This window comes from Microcaecilia unicolor, chromosome 3 (assembly GCF_901765095.1).
Source record: "Microcaecilia unicolor chromosome 3, aMicUni1.1, whole genome shotgun sequence".
Lineage (NCBI taxonomy): Eukaryota > Metazoa > Chordata > Amphibia > Gymnophiona > Siphonopidae > Microcaecilia > Microcaecilia unicolor.
In genome coordinates this window covers 9,294,583-9,315,931 of record NC_044033.1, presented here as the reverse complement: position 1 = coordinate 9,315,931, position 21,349 = coordinate 9,294,583, and the positions used below count along the sequence as shown (strand labels likewise).

The following is a 21,349-nucleotide window of genomic DNA, read 5'->3' as shown; positions in this document are numbered from 1 at the left end:
AGAATACCCTGAGGAGAGGAAGATAAAGGAAACCCCTTTGTTTTGAACTGTTTGCTTATGTGCTGTTTGGCTGGAGTTACCAGGGATCTACCATAAGTTGTTTTGAACTGCCTGTGCTGAGCAGTTTGCCTGGTCAATTGCAGTATGTAGCTTGGCTTGGGAGTCAAGGGAACTCCAAGGAGACTGGCAAGTGAGACCCCGGCCAGCAGAGGGCTGCATTGCAGAATCACCCAGTGGCCGGGAGCTTTACACTATACTGAAAGAGACAAGACAAAGCACAACTAGACAGGCAAGACAGGGTAGGAGCTAGGCAACAAGAATAACAGAAGCAAGACAATAAACAAGGCAGGGACAGGATTCAGGATTCTCAAACAGGATGGGCTGGAACAGGATTCAGGATTCTCAAACAGTCTTGGCTGGAACAGGATTCTGGAATGGGCTTGGCTTAGCTGGAACAGGATTCTGGAACAGACTTGGCTTGAACAGGATTCTGGAACGGGCTCGGCTTGACTGGAACAGGATTCTGGAACGGGCTTGGCTTGGCTGGAACAGGATACTGGAACAGACTTGGCTTGGCTTGACTGGAGCAGGATACTGAAAGGGGCTTGGCTTGGCTGGAACAGGATACTGAAAGGGACTTGGCTTAGCAGGGAACTGGGACAGAACTAGCTCAAACATAGAGCAGGAGCAGAATCTGGCTCAAACACACAACAGGAACAGAACTTGGCAGAAACAGAGCCAGTAAGCAAACACAGCAGGCAAAGGATTAAGCAGACTAAGGGAAGTCAAACAAAGAAGCAATGTGCTTACCAGCACCCACAGCTGGAAAGGGAAAGGCCAGGCAGACTGAGAGGCAGCAGACACAAGTGCATAGCAGTGAAGTAATCAGGGACAATGTTGGCTTCTACAGACTCTCAGAATTAACAGACAAGAACTACACACACAGGAAACAGGACAGGGAAAACAAGAACAGAGCATGGCTAAACACAGAGATTGGCTTAAGCATAGAGCTTAACTATAGCAAGAGTCAAAAGCAGGGCTAGACTTAAAGCTGGAGCCAAGGGTAGAATCAAACAGATACAGACACCAAGAGCAGGGTGTGGCTCTAGAGCCAGGCTTTCAGGATCATGGTACAAAAGCAAACACACAGAAACAAAGCAAAGCGTTGAAACACAAGACTCAAAGAAACACAGAACAGACCTTCAGGAGCAAGATTCTCAGGAACAAAGCCAAGCAGGGAAATGCTCTAAACAGATTAACACAAGATTAAGAGACCTCTTGCAAAGGCCACGTAGGAAAGCTCCCTAGGTCCTTATAAAGGAGTAGGCTGATGATGTCACAAGTAGGAAATGAAGCAGGGAGACCAAAGTGAGGCAGTGTTGCCAGATGGGTGTTTTTCCCGCTCAATTGGGCGGCTTTCTGCGACCGGTTGCGGGGAATTTTCGCGGGCTGCGGGAAATTGGGCGGCTCTTTTTGCGGCCGCCATGCGGGTTTGGGCGCTTTTCCCGGGGGCTTCTATTGGTCCAATTTGGTCCAATAGAAAACCCCGCTTAGGTGGAGTTAATGACGTCGGAGGCGACGTTGGAAGCGGGGTTAAAGACGTCGAAGGCGGGGTTTTACTTTGTGCGGGTTTGGGCTGGTTTTGGGCGGGGATAATTTTTTCAATCTGGCAACCTTGGCGAGGCTTGGCTTACAGGAAGAACAACAATAGGGAAAAAGGCAGACTGGAGAGGTCACAGAGCTAGATACAGAGAAACAGTAGGGTCTAAACATAAGGGCACGGCCACAACCATGACATCTTCATACAGTGGCAATAGTTACAGTATGGATAACCCAGGCATGTATTTCATACCCACTGAATAGCAGTCCTAAAGTGAAATGCTGAAGCGCTCTATATAGTGGCCATGGCTTTAAAAATCCCACTGACTGCCACTGCTAAAAATCCCGCTCTGTAGCTCTGAAAAGAAATCGCTGATTTAGAAAGATAAATAAATAACCTGAGATATAGCTCATGGGAATTTATGTAATTATTCTATTTTTTAAATCTGGAAGTTGTTGCCTTGTTTGTCAAAGATTTGTAAAGTTGTGTGTCTTGGTAAATGGTATTGTTAAAAAAAACACGTATTCATCCATATTTATTAATTTATTGGGATTTATTAACTGCCTTTGGGCCCTTTTACTAGAGCTTAGAGCATACTAATTGTCACACGTCTCCCGGAAGCACTGGGTTGTGAGCCCACGGCAGTGGCAGGCAAAATCACCTCCAAACCAGAGACAATGCAACACAGGACTGGAACCCTGGACTGGAGTTGCAGTAGAGGCAAACAAGCTGGAACAGGCAGAGCAGAAACAGCTAGACTTCACCTGCGCTTGATCTCCATTCCCTGTGAGTTGAGCCCCCAGGTGCTGGCGGCCGGCAGGACTTTCAGGACAGGGCAGGAACTGGATACCAACAGGAAACCCACGGGATCTAGAATACCCAAGGGAGGCTAGGCAGAATACTAGACTAGGACCCTCAAACAAATACCATACTAGGTAGAAGCAGACAGGGTTGGAATCAAGACAGGGGTGCAGGGCTATGGCTGGAGCTCCAGTAGCGGAGAAGTACAGGCAGAGACTAGGACTATGGCTGAAGCTCCAGCAGCTAGAAATACAGGCAGAGGACAGGACTATGGCTGAAGCTCCAGTAGCTTAGAAATACAGGCAGGGAGCAGGACTATGGCTGAAGCTCCAGCAGCTAGAAATACAGGCAGAGAACAGGACTATAGCTGAAGCTCCAGTAGCTAGAAATACAGGCAGAAAACAGGACTAGGGCTGAAGCTCCAGTAGCTAGAAATACAGACAGTGAGCAAGGCAGGCAGAGAACAGGACTATAGCTGGAGCTCCAGTAACTGAGAAATACAGGCAGAGAACAGGACTATGGCTGAAGCTCCAGTAGCTAGAAATACAGGCAGGGAGCAGAGCAATACTGAAAGCTGCCAAGCAGCCACTAAGAAAGAAACCCAAGCCAGGAATACAAACCAGAGGCAAGACTAGGAAATGAGCAATAGAACCAAAACTAGCTACACACAGACTAACTAGAATTAAGCTACACACAAGCTAACTAGAATACAAGCAAGAAACTCAGACTAGAACTGGACTAGGCAGAAGTGCACAGCGCACCCCAACATACCAGGGACCTTAGACGATGCAAAGGCAAACACAGCAGTTTCTAGGTGATTAATAAAGCCCATCTGCAGCTGAGGCTCACTGCAGCAATCACAAGGCAGCTACGGGTGCTGTTCAGGCACAAACAAGAAAGACAAGTCTGGCAGCCTGGAAGATCCGGAGGGACTGAAGTCTGGAAGGGGTAGGGACAGCAAGACAGTCCAGGGCAGCCACCGGTTCTGGCCACCAGAGGGCGAGAGGAGCACAAACCAAGAAGCAGGCAGAAAGCACACTGAAGCATAGAGAGGCTCAACATATACAGGTGCAGCACAGAGGAGCAATCAGAGCCATGCTGGAAGCAGCCACCACACAGAGACAGAGCAAACTTAGAAAGAACAGACAGAGGCCAGCTTAGAAGCCGACTGCCAGAAATAAGGTCAGCCTGAGAGGGGTCACGACCATAGACGTGACACTAATGGACATTAGCACGTGCAATGTGTGTGGGGGGGAGGGTGTCCTGGGGGTGCTATTATTACGCTTTTGTTCTACAATTTCCAATTGCTTTCTATTCTGCTGACCTTTCAAACACACATATCCCACCCATACAGAACCAACTCTTGAGGCAGTGGTGGCATATTTCCTACATATTCTCAGAAAAACCTTCTGTGTTTGTCTGAGCTGCTCCATGTCAGTGCCCTTGGAATACAACACTCATTCATACAGTATGTCTGACTTGTCCTGTTGCCTGTGGAGCAGCACTTTTCAACCGGTGTTCCATGACAGCTCCCCAGATGTGCCACGGTCGAGAGGGGATCCTGCAGGAATCCCCTCCAGGTCCACAGGAATCTCTTCTGGCCTGCCCTGCCCTTTCCTGGCTCTGCAGCAGTGTGGGCTTTCTTCCTCTTTGCAGCTCCATGTGGCTGGAACTCTCTGTGTGCAGCCAGGGTTGGGGGCACCACTGCCCGGACGGTGATGCCAGAGGTGTGGATGGGTTACCAAGGCCCAAGCAGGTGTAGCTCCGTGGCCCTGAAGCAAGCTCTCAGCAAAGACTTGGCATGGAGAGGATGCCCGAGCGATGGCCTGGGTTCAAGCAGCACTTCCTGCTCCACCTCCTATGAGAGGCTACATCCATAAGTAAAAGCTGGGTCCTCCGCAGACTTTGACTGTCCAGTGGATCCAGCTTCTGCCTATTTTCTTCAGCCATGTGGTCTTTCTCCTCTTCTCCTTTTCCCTCATCTCATTCCTCACTCTTCCCTCCCCTCCATCCGTGTCCAGCAACCCTCCTCTCCCCTCAGCCACCCATACCCAGTGATTCTCCTCTCCCCTGCCCCCCCCACTCCAGCCACCCATACCCATCGATTCTCCTCTCCCCTGCCCCCCTCCAGCCACCCATACCCAGCAATTCTCTTCTCTCCCCTGTCCCCCCTCCAGCCACCCATACCCAGCGATTCTCCTCTCCCCTGCCCTCCCTCCAGCCACACAGGTTGTCCAGTGGATTCTTCGGGGCAGGCAGGAAAGATCCCCATCTTTCCTGCCCGCTGCCAGTGCTGACTCTCCCGCGGCGCTACTACATCGCTCTTCAAAATGGCCGAGACTTACAAGGGCGGCCTCCAAGACTTCAGCAGAAGTCTCGTGAGGCCGCCACTGGAAGTCTCGGCGGCCATTTTTAAAGAGCGATCCGGCAGCGGGCAGGCAAGACTAGGGATCTTTCCTGCCCGCCCCGAAGAATCCACTGGACAACCAGTCTCTGCAGTCGCTCCTCCTCTCGCCTGCCACGTCACTGCCCCTGGAGTAAGACCCCGGAGGAGCACAGTGACGTGACAGGCGAGAGGAGGAGCGGCTGCAGAGACTGCGTTGTAAGACTCGAGCATTTGCGAATGATTTGGGCTGGGTTTTAAAACATTTATCGCTTCTTTTCTTTTTGTAGTGGCCGCTGCTGCTCAACAGGGGAAGCAGCAGCGGCCAGACAGCATTACCACTGGCAGCTGCAGGTGGCGAGGGGGTTTGATGTGCTTTGAATACCATTTCCGGCACTGGTATCCCAGCCAAATCTTCCTCAGTGAAGACCGAAGCAAAGAATTAATTTCTCTCCGCTACGGCTTTGTCTTTCCTGATCGCCCCTTTTACTCCTCGGTCATCTAGCAGTCTGATTCTTTTGCCGGCTTCCTGCTTTTAATATACCTAAAAAAAGATTTACTATGTGTTTTGGCCTCCAATGCAATCTTTTTTTCAAAGTCCCTCTTAGCCTTCCTTATCAGCGCTTTGCATTTGAATTGACATTCCTTATATTTAAGGGAAATGGGACTTGATATACCGCCTTTCTGAGGTTTTTGCAACTACATTCAAAGCGGTTTACATATATTCAGGTACTTCTTTTGTACCAGGGGCAATGGAGGGTTAAGTGTAAATTTGACAGGGTTTCGACGTTAGCTTCAGAACTTAAGTACAGTGCTGGGCAGACTTCTATGGTCTGTGCCCTAAGAATGGCAAGGACAAATCAAACTTGGGTACAAAATATCAAATACCATGTAAAATGAGTTTATCTTGTTGGGCAGACTGGAAGGACCATACAGGTCTTTATCTGCCACCATTTACTATGTTATATGTGGTAAGGCTCATGTGTTATTCCTGCACTAATTAACGCAGTGATGCCCATTCTCCACCCCTACAAATATTTCAAAATATTTTCAGCACGTGGTTAAATACGAGTGTTATTACTTATTCCTTCCCAATGCTCAGCAGGAGCCGGACCAGACCAGATCCCTCCTCCAAAGGCTAGCCCTGATGGTTTAGTAACTGGGGGGGGGGGGGGGGGGGGGGAAAGAGTCCAAGTTTTAGAGGCCCAGGAGAAAATCCTGGACCTGTCAAAACTCTTCTGCATGTTGGACAGGCCCTAGAAAAAAAATCCCTGACCTGTCAAACCTATTCTGCGGGAGGATTGTGCCAGAGCACATGCCTAAGCACAAGCCTCCCACAGAAGTACTCCAATGATCAACGCTAATAGTGCACATAAATTTGCATGCTATTAGCATTGATCATAGGGGAGTTACTTCCCCGCGTTGTTCTGGTGGTAACTTTACTGCACTATTCAGAACAGCACAGGGAAAGTGGTCATTGGCCTGTCACTGATGAGGTCTGGGAAGACATCTTAAGGCGGTTACACCATATTGCCAAGCATCACAAATACTGGAAAATGCCCTTAAGCTGTTGGCCCATTGGCACAAGACACCGGAAGTTCTGGGCAGGGTTTTGGGAACAGGGGAGGTTCACTGTTGGAGGGGATGTGGGGAGATTGGTACCTACCGCCATATGTGGTAGAGTTGTCCTTCCTTCAAGAATATTGGAGGAAGTGTTATTCAGTATGTACAACAATTGGTGGAATGTAAGGTTTCTATGCCCATGGAAATGGTACTTTTGAATACAAGGGTGAGCGACATTCACAAAAAGTTGATGATGTTAGCGTTTACTGCAGCTGGCATGGTTACTGCGCAACAGTGGCAACAAAAGCAACCACCTAGCTTTTGCAATATGCCAGCACATTTGAGTTGGGTGTGTAAGCAATATATAGTCTCCAAGCGATTCAGAACTGCACTTGGCCACATTATAAACATAGGTGGAGTCGTTATCTGGAGAAGGTAGTGGGCCAAGCCTGGGTTTATAGCGGGTATCACTGTATTGTTTGTATCACTGGATGTTTTGGAAGCATTGCAATCTATTTGAGTTGAGTGTGTAAGCAATATATAGTCTCCAAGTGATTCAGAACTGCACTTGGCCACATTATGAACATAGATGGAGTCGTTATCTGGAGAAGGTAGTGGGCCAAGCCTGGGTTTATAGCGGGTATCACTGGATGTTTTGCAAGCATTGCAATCTATTTGAGTTGGGTGTGTAAGCAATATATAGTCTCCAAGTGATTCAGAACTGCACTTGGCCACATTATGAACATAGATGGAGTCGTTATCTGGAGAAGGTAGTGGGCCAAGCCTGGGTTTATAGCGGGTAGCAATGTATTGTTTGTATCACTGGATGTTTTGCAAGCATTGCAATCTATTTGAGTTGGGTGTGTAAGCAATATATAGTCTCCAAGCGATTCAGAACTGCACTTGGCCACATTATGAACATAGGTGGTCGTTATCTGGAGAAGGTAGTGGGCCAAGCCTGGGTTTACAGCGGGTATCACTGGATCTGTTTTGGCAGCATTGCAAATCTGTTGCACTGTTGGTATTCAGCTTTGATATATGTGGGGAGTTTGTATTATTTAAAGGGGATAAGAGGTCCCTGAGGGATAACGTACACTATTTATTTATTTATTGCATTTGTATCCCACATTATCCCACCCCTTTGCAGGCTCAATGTGGCCCACAATTCATCATGGATACTGGAAGTAGAAGAGAATCTACATTTGGTTTACAGAGGGTTATGTGTTACATGGTGGTGAAATACATAATAGTGATAAAGCAGCAGACATTATAAGACAATTCTAGAAGTTTTAACGGTTGTACAGTTACACATGTTGATCTTTGTGATATATCTTGTCGAAGAGATAGGTTTTCAGTAGTTTTCGGAAATTGGTCAGTTCATAAGCCAAGCATATCTGACATGCTTGGTGAAGAGGGTGGGTGGGGTTGTTTGAACATCTTTGGTTTGCTGTAAATGCTTTCTACTGCGGAAGGATTGAAGAGTCAACTACACCTCAGATGTTTTCCGATTTATGATCATGAAAACTAAATAGTTACAAAAAAAAAAAAAACTAGATTTGAGGAATATGTTTTACATCAGAACATGTAATTGGTTTTATGTTTAGGTATGTAACTATTACAGATGGGAATGGGACTTATATACCGCCTTTCTGTGGTTTTTCCAACTACATTCAAAGCAGTTTACATATTATATACAGGTACTTATTTGTAGCTGGGACAATGGAGGGTTAAGTGACTTGCCCAGAGTCACAAGGAGCTGCAGTGGGAATTGAACCCAGTTCCCCAGGATCAGAGTCCGCTGCACTAACCACTAGGCTACTCCTCCACCTGTAATTCCTGGACAAGTGGTCTGGCTCTTGTTTTTGTAATCCGCTGGAATATGAGAGACATGTATGTAATGTAACGCTGCACATACAGAAAAATAATCCCAGGTACAAAACAGTGGGATCTGAGTTTGGACTTCTTGTGGACAGTACATCGAAATTTTAAACCCAGGATATCAAACACAAGGGATTATCCAACGAGATGGAGAACAAAACCAATTTGCTATGCCTTGGTATACGTCCTTGGTGCGCTCACCTTTTTTTTTTTTTTTTTTGAGTACTGTGTGCATTTTTGGCTGCCCCATCTCAAAAAGGATACAGTGGCTCAGAGTAGGGAGACATGATAAAGGGGACGGAATAGCCTCCTTTACGAAGGGCTAAAACAATTTGTATAAAGGTTTTTTTTTTCCCCATGAAAAGCACACTAGAACTGAAGAATCTGTTGCCACATATGGTCAAAGTTACATTTATGAGAGCCCTTATTCACCTCTGCAAATGATTTATAAGAAAAAGATCTTTTATGAGATCTGCTGCTACTTGTGACCTGTACTAGCCACTTCTGGTGGGCTTGATGGACCTCAGCCTAATCTAGTATGGCTTTTATCTCATGCTCAAGCATGATTTCTTCAGGAAAAGTTTGGCAAAGGCATTTTATCAATAAGTTACAGCTCGGCTTGCAGCTTATGGGACTTGGTATCCTGTATCCGATACTGTATCCTACCAACATGCCCTCTACAGCTTTGTATCTCACTTTGGACCTATTCTCACTCAGGGCACATGTGTAGATATCAAAGTAAACCTGACCAAAGGTCCACTTGGGGCAGTGAACAGTAGGTGCTCAGAGGAAGGGTATAAAACAAGAGGTGAATGGAGTAGTTCACCTTAGCTTGTTAGCCGTAGATTGGGACTGGCCTAGTTTCCGTAGCAGTTTTAAGCTTGCTTTCTTTACCATCAGAACATCCTGTGGCAGTGAGTTACTTTTATTTCATGATGTAATAGGACAATGTTTTCACTGTTTTTCCATTCATACCCTTCTTGTATGATTGCCCACACCTTCTTCGATGATGGTGACTCGACCACAGTCCTCAAGGGCCACAGCCCAATCCGTAGGAGCCAACTTTTCAAAATTATTGGGGGTGCTAATCCCAGTGGAAATAATCCTTCCTTAGACACATACCATGAAATTTCTCAATATTGGGGGTGCTCAAGCACCCACAGAGTTGGCTCCTATGACCCAATCAGGTTTTCAAGTTTCCAAAATGAATGTACTGCTTCCATTATAAACAAATAGATCTCATGTATATTCATTGCAGATACCTTGAAAACCTGACTGCATTGTGGCCGCCCATCCCAGGTCTAAAACGGAAAAGCCACCTACCATGAGGAGGAAATATACAGCTCTGAAACTTTGTCTGCTCATGGGTGAGGTTTCTAATGTTTATCCCAATGACCCTTCTCTCTTTGTGCAGCAAACTCAGAAGGACCTGAAATGGTTAAGAGGTAATTAACAGCAGACAGCAACTCCTCCTTGACTGCCACCATGGCAGGCTTTTTTTAAGGGCCAGCAGGAGGACAGTGTCAAGTTCTACACTGCTCTCAAAGGGCTGTAAGAGACTAACTCATCAGTGTTACCTAGTTCAATAAGTATCATCCCTGCCACTGAAATCCACACCCCTCCCCTCTGACACAAATGCATGTAAAACACACAGACACCACACACAAGGAGGACAAATAGATTTAATAAAGTCAAATGGTCAGAACAATACAAGAACAACATTATTCTTGCAGTACTGCAAAACTTATTTTCCAACAATCCCATTTCCCGCTAAAAATTATCACTGTCTCCCTCAGAAAAGCCTGGAGTCCTCTGAATGTGTAAGAGGAACATGCTTCTTTCGGCTGCCTGCTATCCAAAGAAATATACAGATACAAAGCAGCCCCAGAGACTCCTGGATAGAAGGCACAGACAGAAGCAGACAACTGGTGCAACTAAAAAGGAACACAACAGAAACAGTAGCCTTTTGGTCTCTACCCTAAACATCTGCAAATGTCCAGAAGCATCAGGTGCACAGAACAGTCGTAGCTCTGGATCACGTGTTACTGAAAAGGCTCTGGCACCTTTCCCTCCAGTTACAGGATCCTGTACATGATCCAGTGATTGTGGAAAAGGAACAGTGTGGTAGGTGGGGTGATGATCCTCTAGATCTGCAGTTTTCAATCTAGTCCTCAGGGACTACCTGGCCAATTGGATTTTCAGGATATCCACAATGAATTTGCATGAGAGAGATTTGCATGTACTGCCGTCTTGATATGCAAATCTCTCTCATACAAATTCACTGTGGATATCCTGAAAACCCAGCTGGGTTGGCTGAAAACCACTGCTCTAGGTTACTACTTAGAGGGACACGAACAGGGATGCAAGAATTGACAACAAGCATTCATTTCTTGTGACATCACGCACAAATATATTGTGTTCATTGTTTTCCCTGGTTGCTTTGCTCTAGCTGAAAAGGTGTGTAAAAAGTTAGAATTGCTGAGGTTCAGTTTCAGCCTGTTTGTGAAGTGCTGCACAGTCAAGACAGTTCTGCCCCAAGCTGCAACCCGCACCGTGAGCTTGCAAAAGCTTTGCATTATAAATTAAATCACATTAAAATATGGGAACATGCTGAAAAAAGAATAAATAAAAGGCTGAACCATTTTACATCTCTGCTGCAGCAGCGCAGATATGCAAAGACAGGAGAAGGGATTGGTCCATGGGCTTCAACTGCTGTGCTGATTTCCGTATTTTGGCTACTGCCTCAATAACTGTTTTCCACATATTGCATTACTCAAGCCACTCCTTTTGAAACCTCTGAAATTCCTGCCCGAATCTCTAATTGCTTTGTGCTGCATTTCTCCTATCAGTCAGTTTAAGCATCCCCCAGACTCAGCTGCAGGTGGGATTCATAGAACACATCTCTAAAGATCCCTTTTTCCCCTTTGGAAGGGGGGTGGGGTCTGGTGTTTTTAAGTAGCTTCTGTTCTGGTGCTAGCTTCGCTCCTGTGGAAGGGATGTGATTATGGCAGATTAATTTAGTGCCACAGCTTTGAAAAGTGGATTTCAATATAGCAACAAGAATGCAATGTGTTTAATAGACCCCATTCCTACCAGCTAAGGATGACAACATGCTGCTCGGGTTGAAAGGACTCACTCTGCTGTTAATTTTTTTCTTCTTACCTTACTCTGCTTGGGTGTCAAGAAACTCCAGACTCAGAGGAAGCAGTGATGAGTGCTGGTGCTGCCAAATTTCACATTCCAGTGGCATCACCTTGTGAAACAGCCAAGGGATTAAAGGGCAGGACTTTGGGGCTGAAAGGTTTGCTGAACCTGTCTTCAGTACTAGCCCAACTGATGCTACTGCTCACTGCTCTGTCCATTCTCAGAGAAGAGAGTGCACGGTGGCTGGGCGTTGTGCAGGCTGTCCTCGTCAGAGACAAGTCGGCTCCCTTCCCACTCATCCAACAATACATATGGGAGGAGGGTGCAGAAGGTCCTTTTACTCCTGCTTCCCGGGGTACTATGGTGGCACACTCTCTCATATAAGATTATGGGCTACTATGGGGGCTGACTGTGCCCTCTATTAGCATAGCTCACAGGCAAGGGGAGGAGCAGGAATTGTTTGCTTCCAAGTTCTTTCACCTCTATTCTCCTAACCACGGAGAGTGTGTACCCCGTTCCACACTGCTTCATTTTCACTTCCGTCAGCAGAACACAGCTAAGGCTCTGATGAAGAAAAGCTCCTCCCTCATGCCTTAGTATTGGCTAATACATATAGACTGGCACAACTGCTCCAAAGTCCCGAGCATCCAGTACCGTGAATGAGAATGGGCACAGAACCAGACACTTCGAAAGAGATCACTAAATGTGCCGTCCCCCAGAAACTAGACTCAGTAAAAGGCCAAAGACTTTCCAATTTATTTGGTAGAAACACTCAGGTCTCAGACCCTCCTTACAAGTACCCTGCGGTCGGCGGTGGATTCAAGTATCAGATGAGTCATCGTCATCACTGTCAAAGCTGCTAATGGACAGGATGGAGGAGACAAAAGAAAGGATGCTGTCTTCGCTGTCTGATTTAGGCGGGGTTGCTATGGCCTTCAGTTGCTCTGCAGAGAGAAACAAATAAGATAGTGAACCAGCGAGGGTTGTTTCACAGTGAAACCACACACACATACACGCAAGCGAGGAGATGGCTGTTCCACAGTGACACACAAACAGACTCGCAAGTAAAGAGGAGATGGCTTTTCCACAGTGACACACACATGCAAGCAGAGAGGAGAGAGAACAGGAGAGGGCTTTTCCACAGTGACACACACACGCAAGCAGAGAGGAGAGGGAACAGGAGAGGGCTGTTCCACAGTGACACACACACACACACACACATATATATATATATACATAAAGAGGAGAGGGAATAGATGAGGGCTGATCCTCAGCAACACATACACACACATACACGCAAGCGAACAGGAGATGGCTGTTCAACAGTGACACACAAACAGACTCGCAATTAAAGAGGAGAGGGCTTTTCCATAGTGACACACGCACACACGCAAGCAAGCAAGCAGAGAGGAGGGAACAGGAGAGGGCTGTTCCACAGTGACACATACACACATATACATAAAGAGGAGAGGGAATAGATGAGGGCTGATCCTCCGCAACACATACACACGCAAGCAGTGTGTGTGTGTGTGTTGCTGTGGAACAGCCCTCGCCTACTCCTTCTCTCTACTTGTGAACAACTAGAGGCTGAACAGAGATGGGCTTACCTTCTACATGGGAATGGTAAGCGCTAATTGCACCGAGATGAACTCTTATAGATCTGGTTTTCAAACCAGACTCAGAGAGGTGGAGAAGGTACTCAAGCAGTTTTTGTGTAGGCCAAGTGAAAGTATCTAGGGACTTGCCCTCACACCAGATGGCAAACCTCCTCCATTTGATAGTATAACACCTTTAAATGGAGTCTTTCCCAGAAGCCAGCAGGTCCTTGAGGGCCAGGGATTGGAGGTAGGGATGCAGGACAGACCCCTTCTTCTATGTGATGAGGATCAGAAAACACTCCAACCTCCAAGGTTACTCAAAGGACAACTTCAGAAGATGAGGAAACCAAAACTGTCATGGCCATTAAGATGTGATGAGGATCATAGTTCCCTGGTCCTGCTTGAGTTTCAAGAGTTTTCCCTATTAGAGGGATTGGAGAATATGCATACAAAAGGCATCTGATGCTAGCCTGCCATGTGATCTGAATCTGGAGCAGAACTGAGACACTTTGTTGTTCAGATGAGTGGAAAAGAGATCCACTGAGGGGGTGTCCTACACTCAAATGATCTTGTAGGCTACGCCTATACTGACAGACCACTTGTGCGGTTCCATCACACCGCTCAGTCATTCCGCCAGACTGTTCTTTTCCTGCCAGATGTTGCTCAGAGTACCATCCATTGCCACATCCTGACTGCCTCCTGACACAAGGGGCAGTTGATTACGAAGCTTAGTAGCTCCAACACTCTAATAGTTCTCTGCACTTATTTCTGAGCACCATCCTTTGATGTTCTCTTTACAGCCAATCATCTAGACAGGGAAACACACCTACTCCCAGTCTACATAGCAATGCTGGGACTATTGGAAGATACTTTGCAAACACTCTGGGAGAAGACTCAGAATTAGATACTTTCTATAAATGGGAAGTATCCATATGTGGGTATAGGCATCCCTTTAATCCAGACAGCACAGCCAATCGTTCGTCTAAATTATGGGGAGAAGAGTGTCCGGAGAAAGCATTCTGAACTTTTCACTGTCCAGTATTTATTCAGGGCCATTAGGTCTAGGATTGGACAAAATCCCCCCGTCTTTTTAGGCACAAGGAAGTACTTAGAATAAAATCCTTTCCCTTCTTCTCCTGATGGAACGGGTTTGACTGCATGGGCCCGTAAAAGGGAAGAGGGCTTTTGAGAGTACTTCCTGGTGTTGAGAGCTGAATTTTGAAGCTCTTGATGGGCAATTTGGAGGTGGTTGACACCAACTGAGGGTCTAATCCACCTGGACTATTTTAAATATCCACCAGCCTGAGGTTACAAGTGGCCAACTTTCTTGGAAAAGAATTCAGCCTCCCTTGGGGACAGGTACTTTTATGTTGGCTTTGCTCTGCTAGAGCTAGTCAAAAGCTCGTCCTTTGCTTGGGCTGGAGAGATGGCTGGGGCTGTCTGGGCCCACTGCTGCCGAGAAAAGGAGTGCGGAGCCTGGGTCTGCTGTGGAGGGTATCCTGCTTCCAACAGTGGCCAATCCAGGTCACAAGTACTTGGCAGAATCTCAAAGAGTAGCAACATTCCATGCTACCAATCCCAGGGCAAGCAGTGGCTTCCCTCATGTCCATCTCAATAACATACTTAAACCTCTCCAAGCATACAGGAGAGGGAGCAGGCGAGGGCTGCTCCACAGTGACACACACACACAAGCAAGATGAGAGGGAGCAGGCGACAACTGTTCCACAGAGACACACACACACAAACCACAAGAAGAGGAGCGGGAGCAGACGAGGGCTGTTCCATAGAGAAACACACACAAGCAAAAGGAGAGGAAGCAGGCAGGCGAGGGTTCTTCCACAGACACACAAAGTAGAACCAGGCTACTGGCATCAACATTTAAAAAAGGAGATAGAGCAGATTTAAACTAGAAACTGGGGAAGACCAACAGTCACTCAAAAGTGCATGGTTTGGAACAAGGCATCTTTGAAGCATATCACCAAAACAGGGAAGACAGGATATTCTGAAAGTGATGTTGCCATAAAGGCCATAGCTGACCAGGTGTCTTTAAATAAAAAGCAGACAGATTTTAAAGATTGCAAATTATCACCGTCACTGCTGAGCAAATTGAAAATAGAAATTTAAAAAAAAATAACATTGTCTGAGCTGTCTGTATGCTAATGCCAGAAATCTAAAAAATAAGATGTGAGCATTAGAATATATTGCACTAAATGACGAGATAGATATAATAGGCATCTCTGAGACGTGGTTGAAGGAAGATAACCAATGGGACACTGTCATACCAGGTACAAATTATATCGCAGTGGTAGGGAGAATAGAATAGGTAGAGGGGTACCATTATATGTTAAGGAGGGCCTTGAATCGAATAGACTAAAAATTCTGCAGGACACAAAATACACCTTGGAATCCTTATAGATAGAAATTCCATGTGTAAAGGGGAAAAGAATAATCTACCGTCTACCTGGCTAGGACAAACATAACGTAAGAACATAAGAGTAGCCATATTGGGTCAGACCAATGGTCCATCTAGCCCAGTATCCTGTTTCCCAAACAGTGGCCAAGCCAGGTCACAAAGTACCTGGCAGAAACCCAAATCGTGGCAACATTCCATACTACAAATCCCAGGGTAAGCAGTTGCTTCCCATGTCTGTCTCAATAGCAAACTATGGACTTTTCCTCCAGGAATTTGTCCAAACCTTTTTTAAACCCAAATACATCAACCGCTGTTACCACATCCTTCGGCGAAAAGTTCCAAACCTTAACTATTCATTGAGTGAAAAAAATATTTCCTCCTATTTGTTTTTTTAAGTATTTCCATGTAACTTCCTCTCCTAGTGGAACGAGTATAAAATAATCAGATTTGATATAATCTCTGGACTAAGTTCACACAGGAAATCTAATACATTAGCATTTAACTTTCAAAAAGGAGACTATGATAAAATGAGGAGGATGGTCAAAAAATAAAAATAAAAAAGAGGAGCAGCTGCAAAGGTCAAAAATTTGCATCAAGGGTGGATGCAGTTCAAAAATATCATCCTGGAAGCCCAGACCAGATAGATTCCAAGTGTTAAAAAAGGAGGAAGGAAGGCCAAACAGCCACCAGCATGGTTAAAAAGTGAGGTGAAGGAAGCTATTAGAGCTAAAAGAACATCCATCAGAAAACATAGTAACATAGTAAATGACGACAGGTAAAGACCTGAGCAGTCCATCCAGTCTGCCCAACAAGATAAACTCATTTTACAAGGTATGTGATTTGTCCTTGCCATTCTCAGGGCACAGACCATAGAAGTCTGCCCAGCACTGTTCTTGTACTAAAAGCTCTGAAGATTCTGGAATCCCAATTAGTAGCAACATTCCATGTAGAACCTCAAAGAGTAACATAGTAAATGACGGCAGATAAAGACCTTATGGTCCATCCAGTCTGCCCAACAAGATAAACTCATATACATGACAGCGGCCAATCCAGGCCCCAAGAACCTGGCAAAAACCCCACATTTAATAATGATCAATGGACTTTTCCTTCAGGAATCTGTCCAGACCCCCTTTAAACTCAGCAAGGCCAGCTGCCGTCACTACCTTCTTAGACTCTGGAACTCATTGCCGGAGAAGGTAGTGACGGCAGCTGGCCTTGCTGAGTTTAAAGGGGGTCTGGACAGATTCCTGAAGGAAAAGTCCATTGATCGTTATTAAATTTGGGGGTTTTGCCAGGTTCTTGGGGCCTGGATTGGCCGCTGTCGGAGACAGAGTGCTGGGCTTGATGGACCTTTGGTTTTTTTCCCAGCGTGGCAGTGCTTATGTACTTATACCTCAGTTTGATTTCTCCTAGCCATTCTCAGGGCACAGATCGTAGAAGTCTGCCCAGCACTGGTGTTGCACCCAATTTCCGCTAAGATTCCGTGGATCCATTCCTTCTAAATATGATTCTTTTGTGTTTATCCCACACATGTTTGAATTCTATTACCGTTTTCATCTCCACCACCTCCCGCAGGAGGGCATTCCATGTATCCACCACCCTCTCCATGAAAAAAATACTTCCTGACATTACTCCTGAGTCTGCCCCCCCTTCAACCTCATTTCATGTCCTGTAGTTCTACCACCTTCAAGTCTCCGGAAAAGGTTCATTTGCGGATTAATACCTTTCAAATAGTTGAAGACCTGTATCATGTCACTCCTGTTTCTCCTTTCCTGAAGACAGGAGGCTGGCCAATGTAATGCTGATTTTTAAAAAGGGTTCCAGAGGCGATCTCGAAAATTACAGACCAGTAAGCTGGATTTAAGTAAAACTATGGAACACAGACAAACATGGTTTAACGGGACAGAGTCTGCATGGATTAAGCCAAGGGAAGTCTTGCCTCACCAACCTGCTTCATTTCTTTGACGGTGTGAATAAACATGTTGATCAAGGTGAGCCGGTTGAGGTAGTGTATCTAAATTTTTAGAAAGCTTTTAACAAAGTTCCTCACGAAAGACTCCTGAGAAAATTAAAATGTCATGGAATAGGAGGCAAAAAGATCTTATTGGACACAATTTCAGCAAAAAAAAACTTTCACCGTAATAGCAATAGTGAGCTGAATATTTTTGAACATCTAATCAATATATTATGTATAAAGCGGTATCCATTCTGTTAATCCTACTTATCTTTGTCTTTTTTATTTCTTTTTTCTATATTAAACTCAAAGCAGAGAAAAAGACCTCATCAGTCCTTGCATGGCGTTACTGTGCTTAATGTGCTCAAACGCCAGCGTTCCTTGGACTCCGTTATAATCCTCGGTCTTAAAAAAACTCTGCTTCTATATAGTGGATAATGAATATAATAATCAATAATAGTCAATCGTGATATTTCTTTCCTCTAAAATCTAATGTTGTAAACTATACTTAATGTTACTTAGGGCAAGATTAAAAGCTAAGTAACATTAAGTATTGTTAACATTAAGAACTAAACATGTATACTCTGGAGGAAAGGAGAAACAGGGGTGATATGATACAGACGTTCAAATATTTGAAAGGTATTAATCCGCAAACAAACCTTTTCCGGAGAGGGGAAGGTGGTAGAAATAGGGGACATGAAATGAGATTGATGGGGGGAAGACTCAAGAAAAATGTCAGGAAGTATTTTTTCACGGAGAGAGTAGTGGATGCTTGGAATGCCCTCCCGCGGGAGGTGGTGGAAATGAAAACGGTAACGGAATTCAAACATGCGTGGGATAAGCATAAAGGAATCCTGTGCCGAAGGAATGGATCCTCAGGAGCTTAGTCAGGATCGGGAGGCGGGGCTGGTGGTTGGGAGGCGGGGATAGTGCTGGACAGACTTGTGCGGTCTGTGCCGGAGCCGGTGGTTGGGAGGAGGGGCGGGTGGTTGGGAGGCGGGGATAGTGCTGGGCAGACTTATACGGTCTGTGCCAGAGCCGGTGGTTGGGAGGCGGGGATAGTGCTGGGCAGACTTATATGGTCTGTGCCGGAGCCGGGGTTGGGAGGCGGGACTGGTGGTTGGGAGGTGGGGATGGTGCTGGGCAGACTTGTGCGGTCTGTGCCGGAGCCGGTGGTTGGGAGGAGGGGCGGGTGGTTGGGAGGCGGGGATAGTGCTGGGCAGACTTATACGGTCTGTGCCCTGAAGAGCACAGGTACAAATCAAAGTAGGGTATACACAAAAAGTAGCAAATATGAGTTATCTTGTTGGGCAGACTGGATGGACCGTGCAGGTCTTTTTCTGCCGTCATCTACTATGTTACTATGTATATTCATTATCCACTATATATAAGCAGTTTTTTTAAGACCGAGGATTATAACGGAGTCCAAGGAACGCTGGCGTTTGAGCACATTAAGCACAGTAACGCCATGCACGGACTGATGAGGTCTTTTTCTCTGCTTTGAGTTTAATATAGAAAAAAGAAAAAATAAATAAAAAAGACAAAGATAAGTAGGATTAACAGAATGGATACCGCTTTATACATAATATATTGATTAGATGGAATAGGAGGCAACATTCTGTTGTGGACTAGGAACTGGTTATGGGACAGAAAAACAGAAGGTAGGGTTAAATGGCCATTTTTCTCAATGGAGGAGCGTAAACAGAGGAGTGCCACGGGTATTAGTACTGGGACCATTTGTGAATGGTCTGGAAATCAGAACGAGTGAGGGGAATAGATTAGCAGATAACACAAAACTGTTCAAAGCTGTAAAAACACAAGCGGATTGTGAAAAATTGCAGAAGATCTTAGGAAACTGGAAGACTGGTCATCCAAATGCCACATGAAATTTAACGTGGACAAAAGCAAAGTGATACACATTGGGAAGAATAATCCAAATCATAGTTAACTGATGCTGGGGTCCACCTTTGCACTCAAGAAAATATCTAGGTGTCACTGTAGACAATATGCTGAAATCTTCTGCCCAGTGTGTGGCGGTGGCCAAAAAAGCAAACAGGATGCTAGGAATTATTACGAAAGGGATGCAAGATAAGACCAAGAAAATTAAAATGCCTCTGTATTGCTCCATGGTGCGACCTCACCTTGAGTACTGCGTTCAATTTCGGTTGCTGTATCTCAAAAGGTATAATGGAATTAGAAAAGGTTCAAAGAAGAGTGACCAAAATGATAAAGGGGATGAAGAGGGAGAAAGCGGCCTCTCTAAACCAGCCACTGTTATTATTTAAATGTGTGCTGCCTCTTGAGTTCTCCGCCTGCTCCAAGTTCTGTCTGCCAGCTCCTTTGTACATCTGGAGAGGAGTTTCCAGCACACAGACAAAACAGGGAGAAAGCGGCCTCTCTAAACCAGACACTGCTGTCATCTACCAACAACTGCGGCCTGAGACACGCTGTCGGGTGCTGACATCAGTGCCCAGTGGACTCAAGGGAAATCAAGCTCCGAGGTGGCAGTTTAAACAGCTTCTCACTTCAAAGGACTGCTGCCTCTCTCCAAGCTATCATCTACCAACAATCACAGCCTGAGTCATGCTGTCGGGTGCTGATGTCAGCATCCAGTGGGCTCAAGGGAAATCAAGCTCTGAGGTATCGCGCCTCTGGCGTCGTGCCAAAGGGGCACCAGGACACTCCGCATCGGAGACATACATCTTTATCAAATACCTGCCTTAAGTTCATCATATGCAGTAAGTCTACTTCCAGACATTATCTCACACTACTCTCAAAATGTTCTTCCAGTTATTCACAGTTAATTGGCTATGTATTACTATTCTATGTCACATTTTACCTGGTTCTCCCCCTCTATTGCTTTAGAAACCTACTTTAACATCCCAGTCATTATTTCTAACAGGTTTAAAGATAAAACAGGAAACCACAAAGCACAATATGACAAAATTCAATTATTGTAATCAAGTAAATCATACACACATCAATCAAAAAAACACCTGACTGAAAGCCACCCCACTCAAAAACAAAACACAACCCTTTCTCCACAAGAAAACATCTCATAAATGTTAAATGCAACACTCATAATTCATTCTCACTTACACCAGTCCCAACTGAATATGTTGATGCCAGACCTATAATAAACAAAACACAGAAAATCAGAGAATGGCGAGAAAAAAACAATTAGACCTCCTACTGATTACTGAAACCTAGTTAAACGAGCAAGACGATCCAATATTAAATCACCTATGTCTCCCAAGTTACAAAATTCTTTGCCAAGCTAGAAAAGGGAAAAAAGGAGGAGGCACTGCCATAATATATAAATCCTTTTCAAAGTATAACTGATATCTCATATTAACTCCCCTACTCTCGAAACAATTGCTTGCAAACTCGACGACGATAATCTATCTTCCAAAAAAAAGAAAGCGGTGCAAAGAAAAGCTACGAGGATGGTATGGGATTTACGTTCCAAGACATATGAAGAGAGGCTTGTTGACCTGAACATGTACACCCTGGAGGAAAGGAGGAACAGGGGTAATATGATACAGACGTTCAAATATTTGAAAGGTATTAATCCGCAAACGAATCTTTTCCGGAGATGGGAAGGCGGTAGAACGAGAGGACATGAAATGAGATTGAAGGGGGGCAGACTCAGGAAAGATGTCAGGAAGTATTTTTTCACGGAGAGGGTGGTGGACGCTTGGAATGCCCTCCCGCGGGAGGTGGTGGAGGTGAAAACGGTAACGGAGTTCAAACATGCGTGGGATATACATAAAGGAATCCTGTGCAGAAGGAATGGATCCTCAGAAGCTTAGCTGAAATTGGGTGGCGGAGCAGGTGGGGGGAAGAGGGGTTGGTGGTTGGGAGGCTAGGAAAGGGGAGGGCAGACTTATACAGTCTGTACCAGAGCCGGTGATGGGAGGCGGGAAATACTGCTGGGCAGACTTATATGGTCTGTGCCCTGAAAAGGACAGGTACAAATTCAAGGTAAGGTATACACATATGAGTTTGTCTTGGG

At 45.5% G+C, this 21,349-nt stretch overlaps 1 protein-coding gene across 3 annotated transcripts in view; it reads right to left on the bottom strand.

Moving 5' to 3' along the window:
• Positions 1-9,889: 9,889 nt before the first annotated feature.
• RNF8 (ring finger protein 8) overlaps positions 9,890-21,349 on the bottom strand; it is a 46,250-nt gene continuing 34,790 nt past the window's right edge. For 2 of the 3 annotated variants that reach the window (XM_030195761.1, XM_030195762.1), the window contains exon 8: positions 9,890-12,313. In XM_030195761.1, the coding sequence (XP_030051621.1) occupies positions 12,189-12,313 (125 nt within the window). In that variant the 3' untranslated portion in view covers positions 9,890-12,188. The remainder of the gene's footprint in view (positions 12,314-21,349) is intronic. The other variant, XM_030195763.1, reaches the window with a different exon arrangement.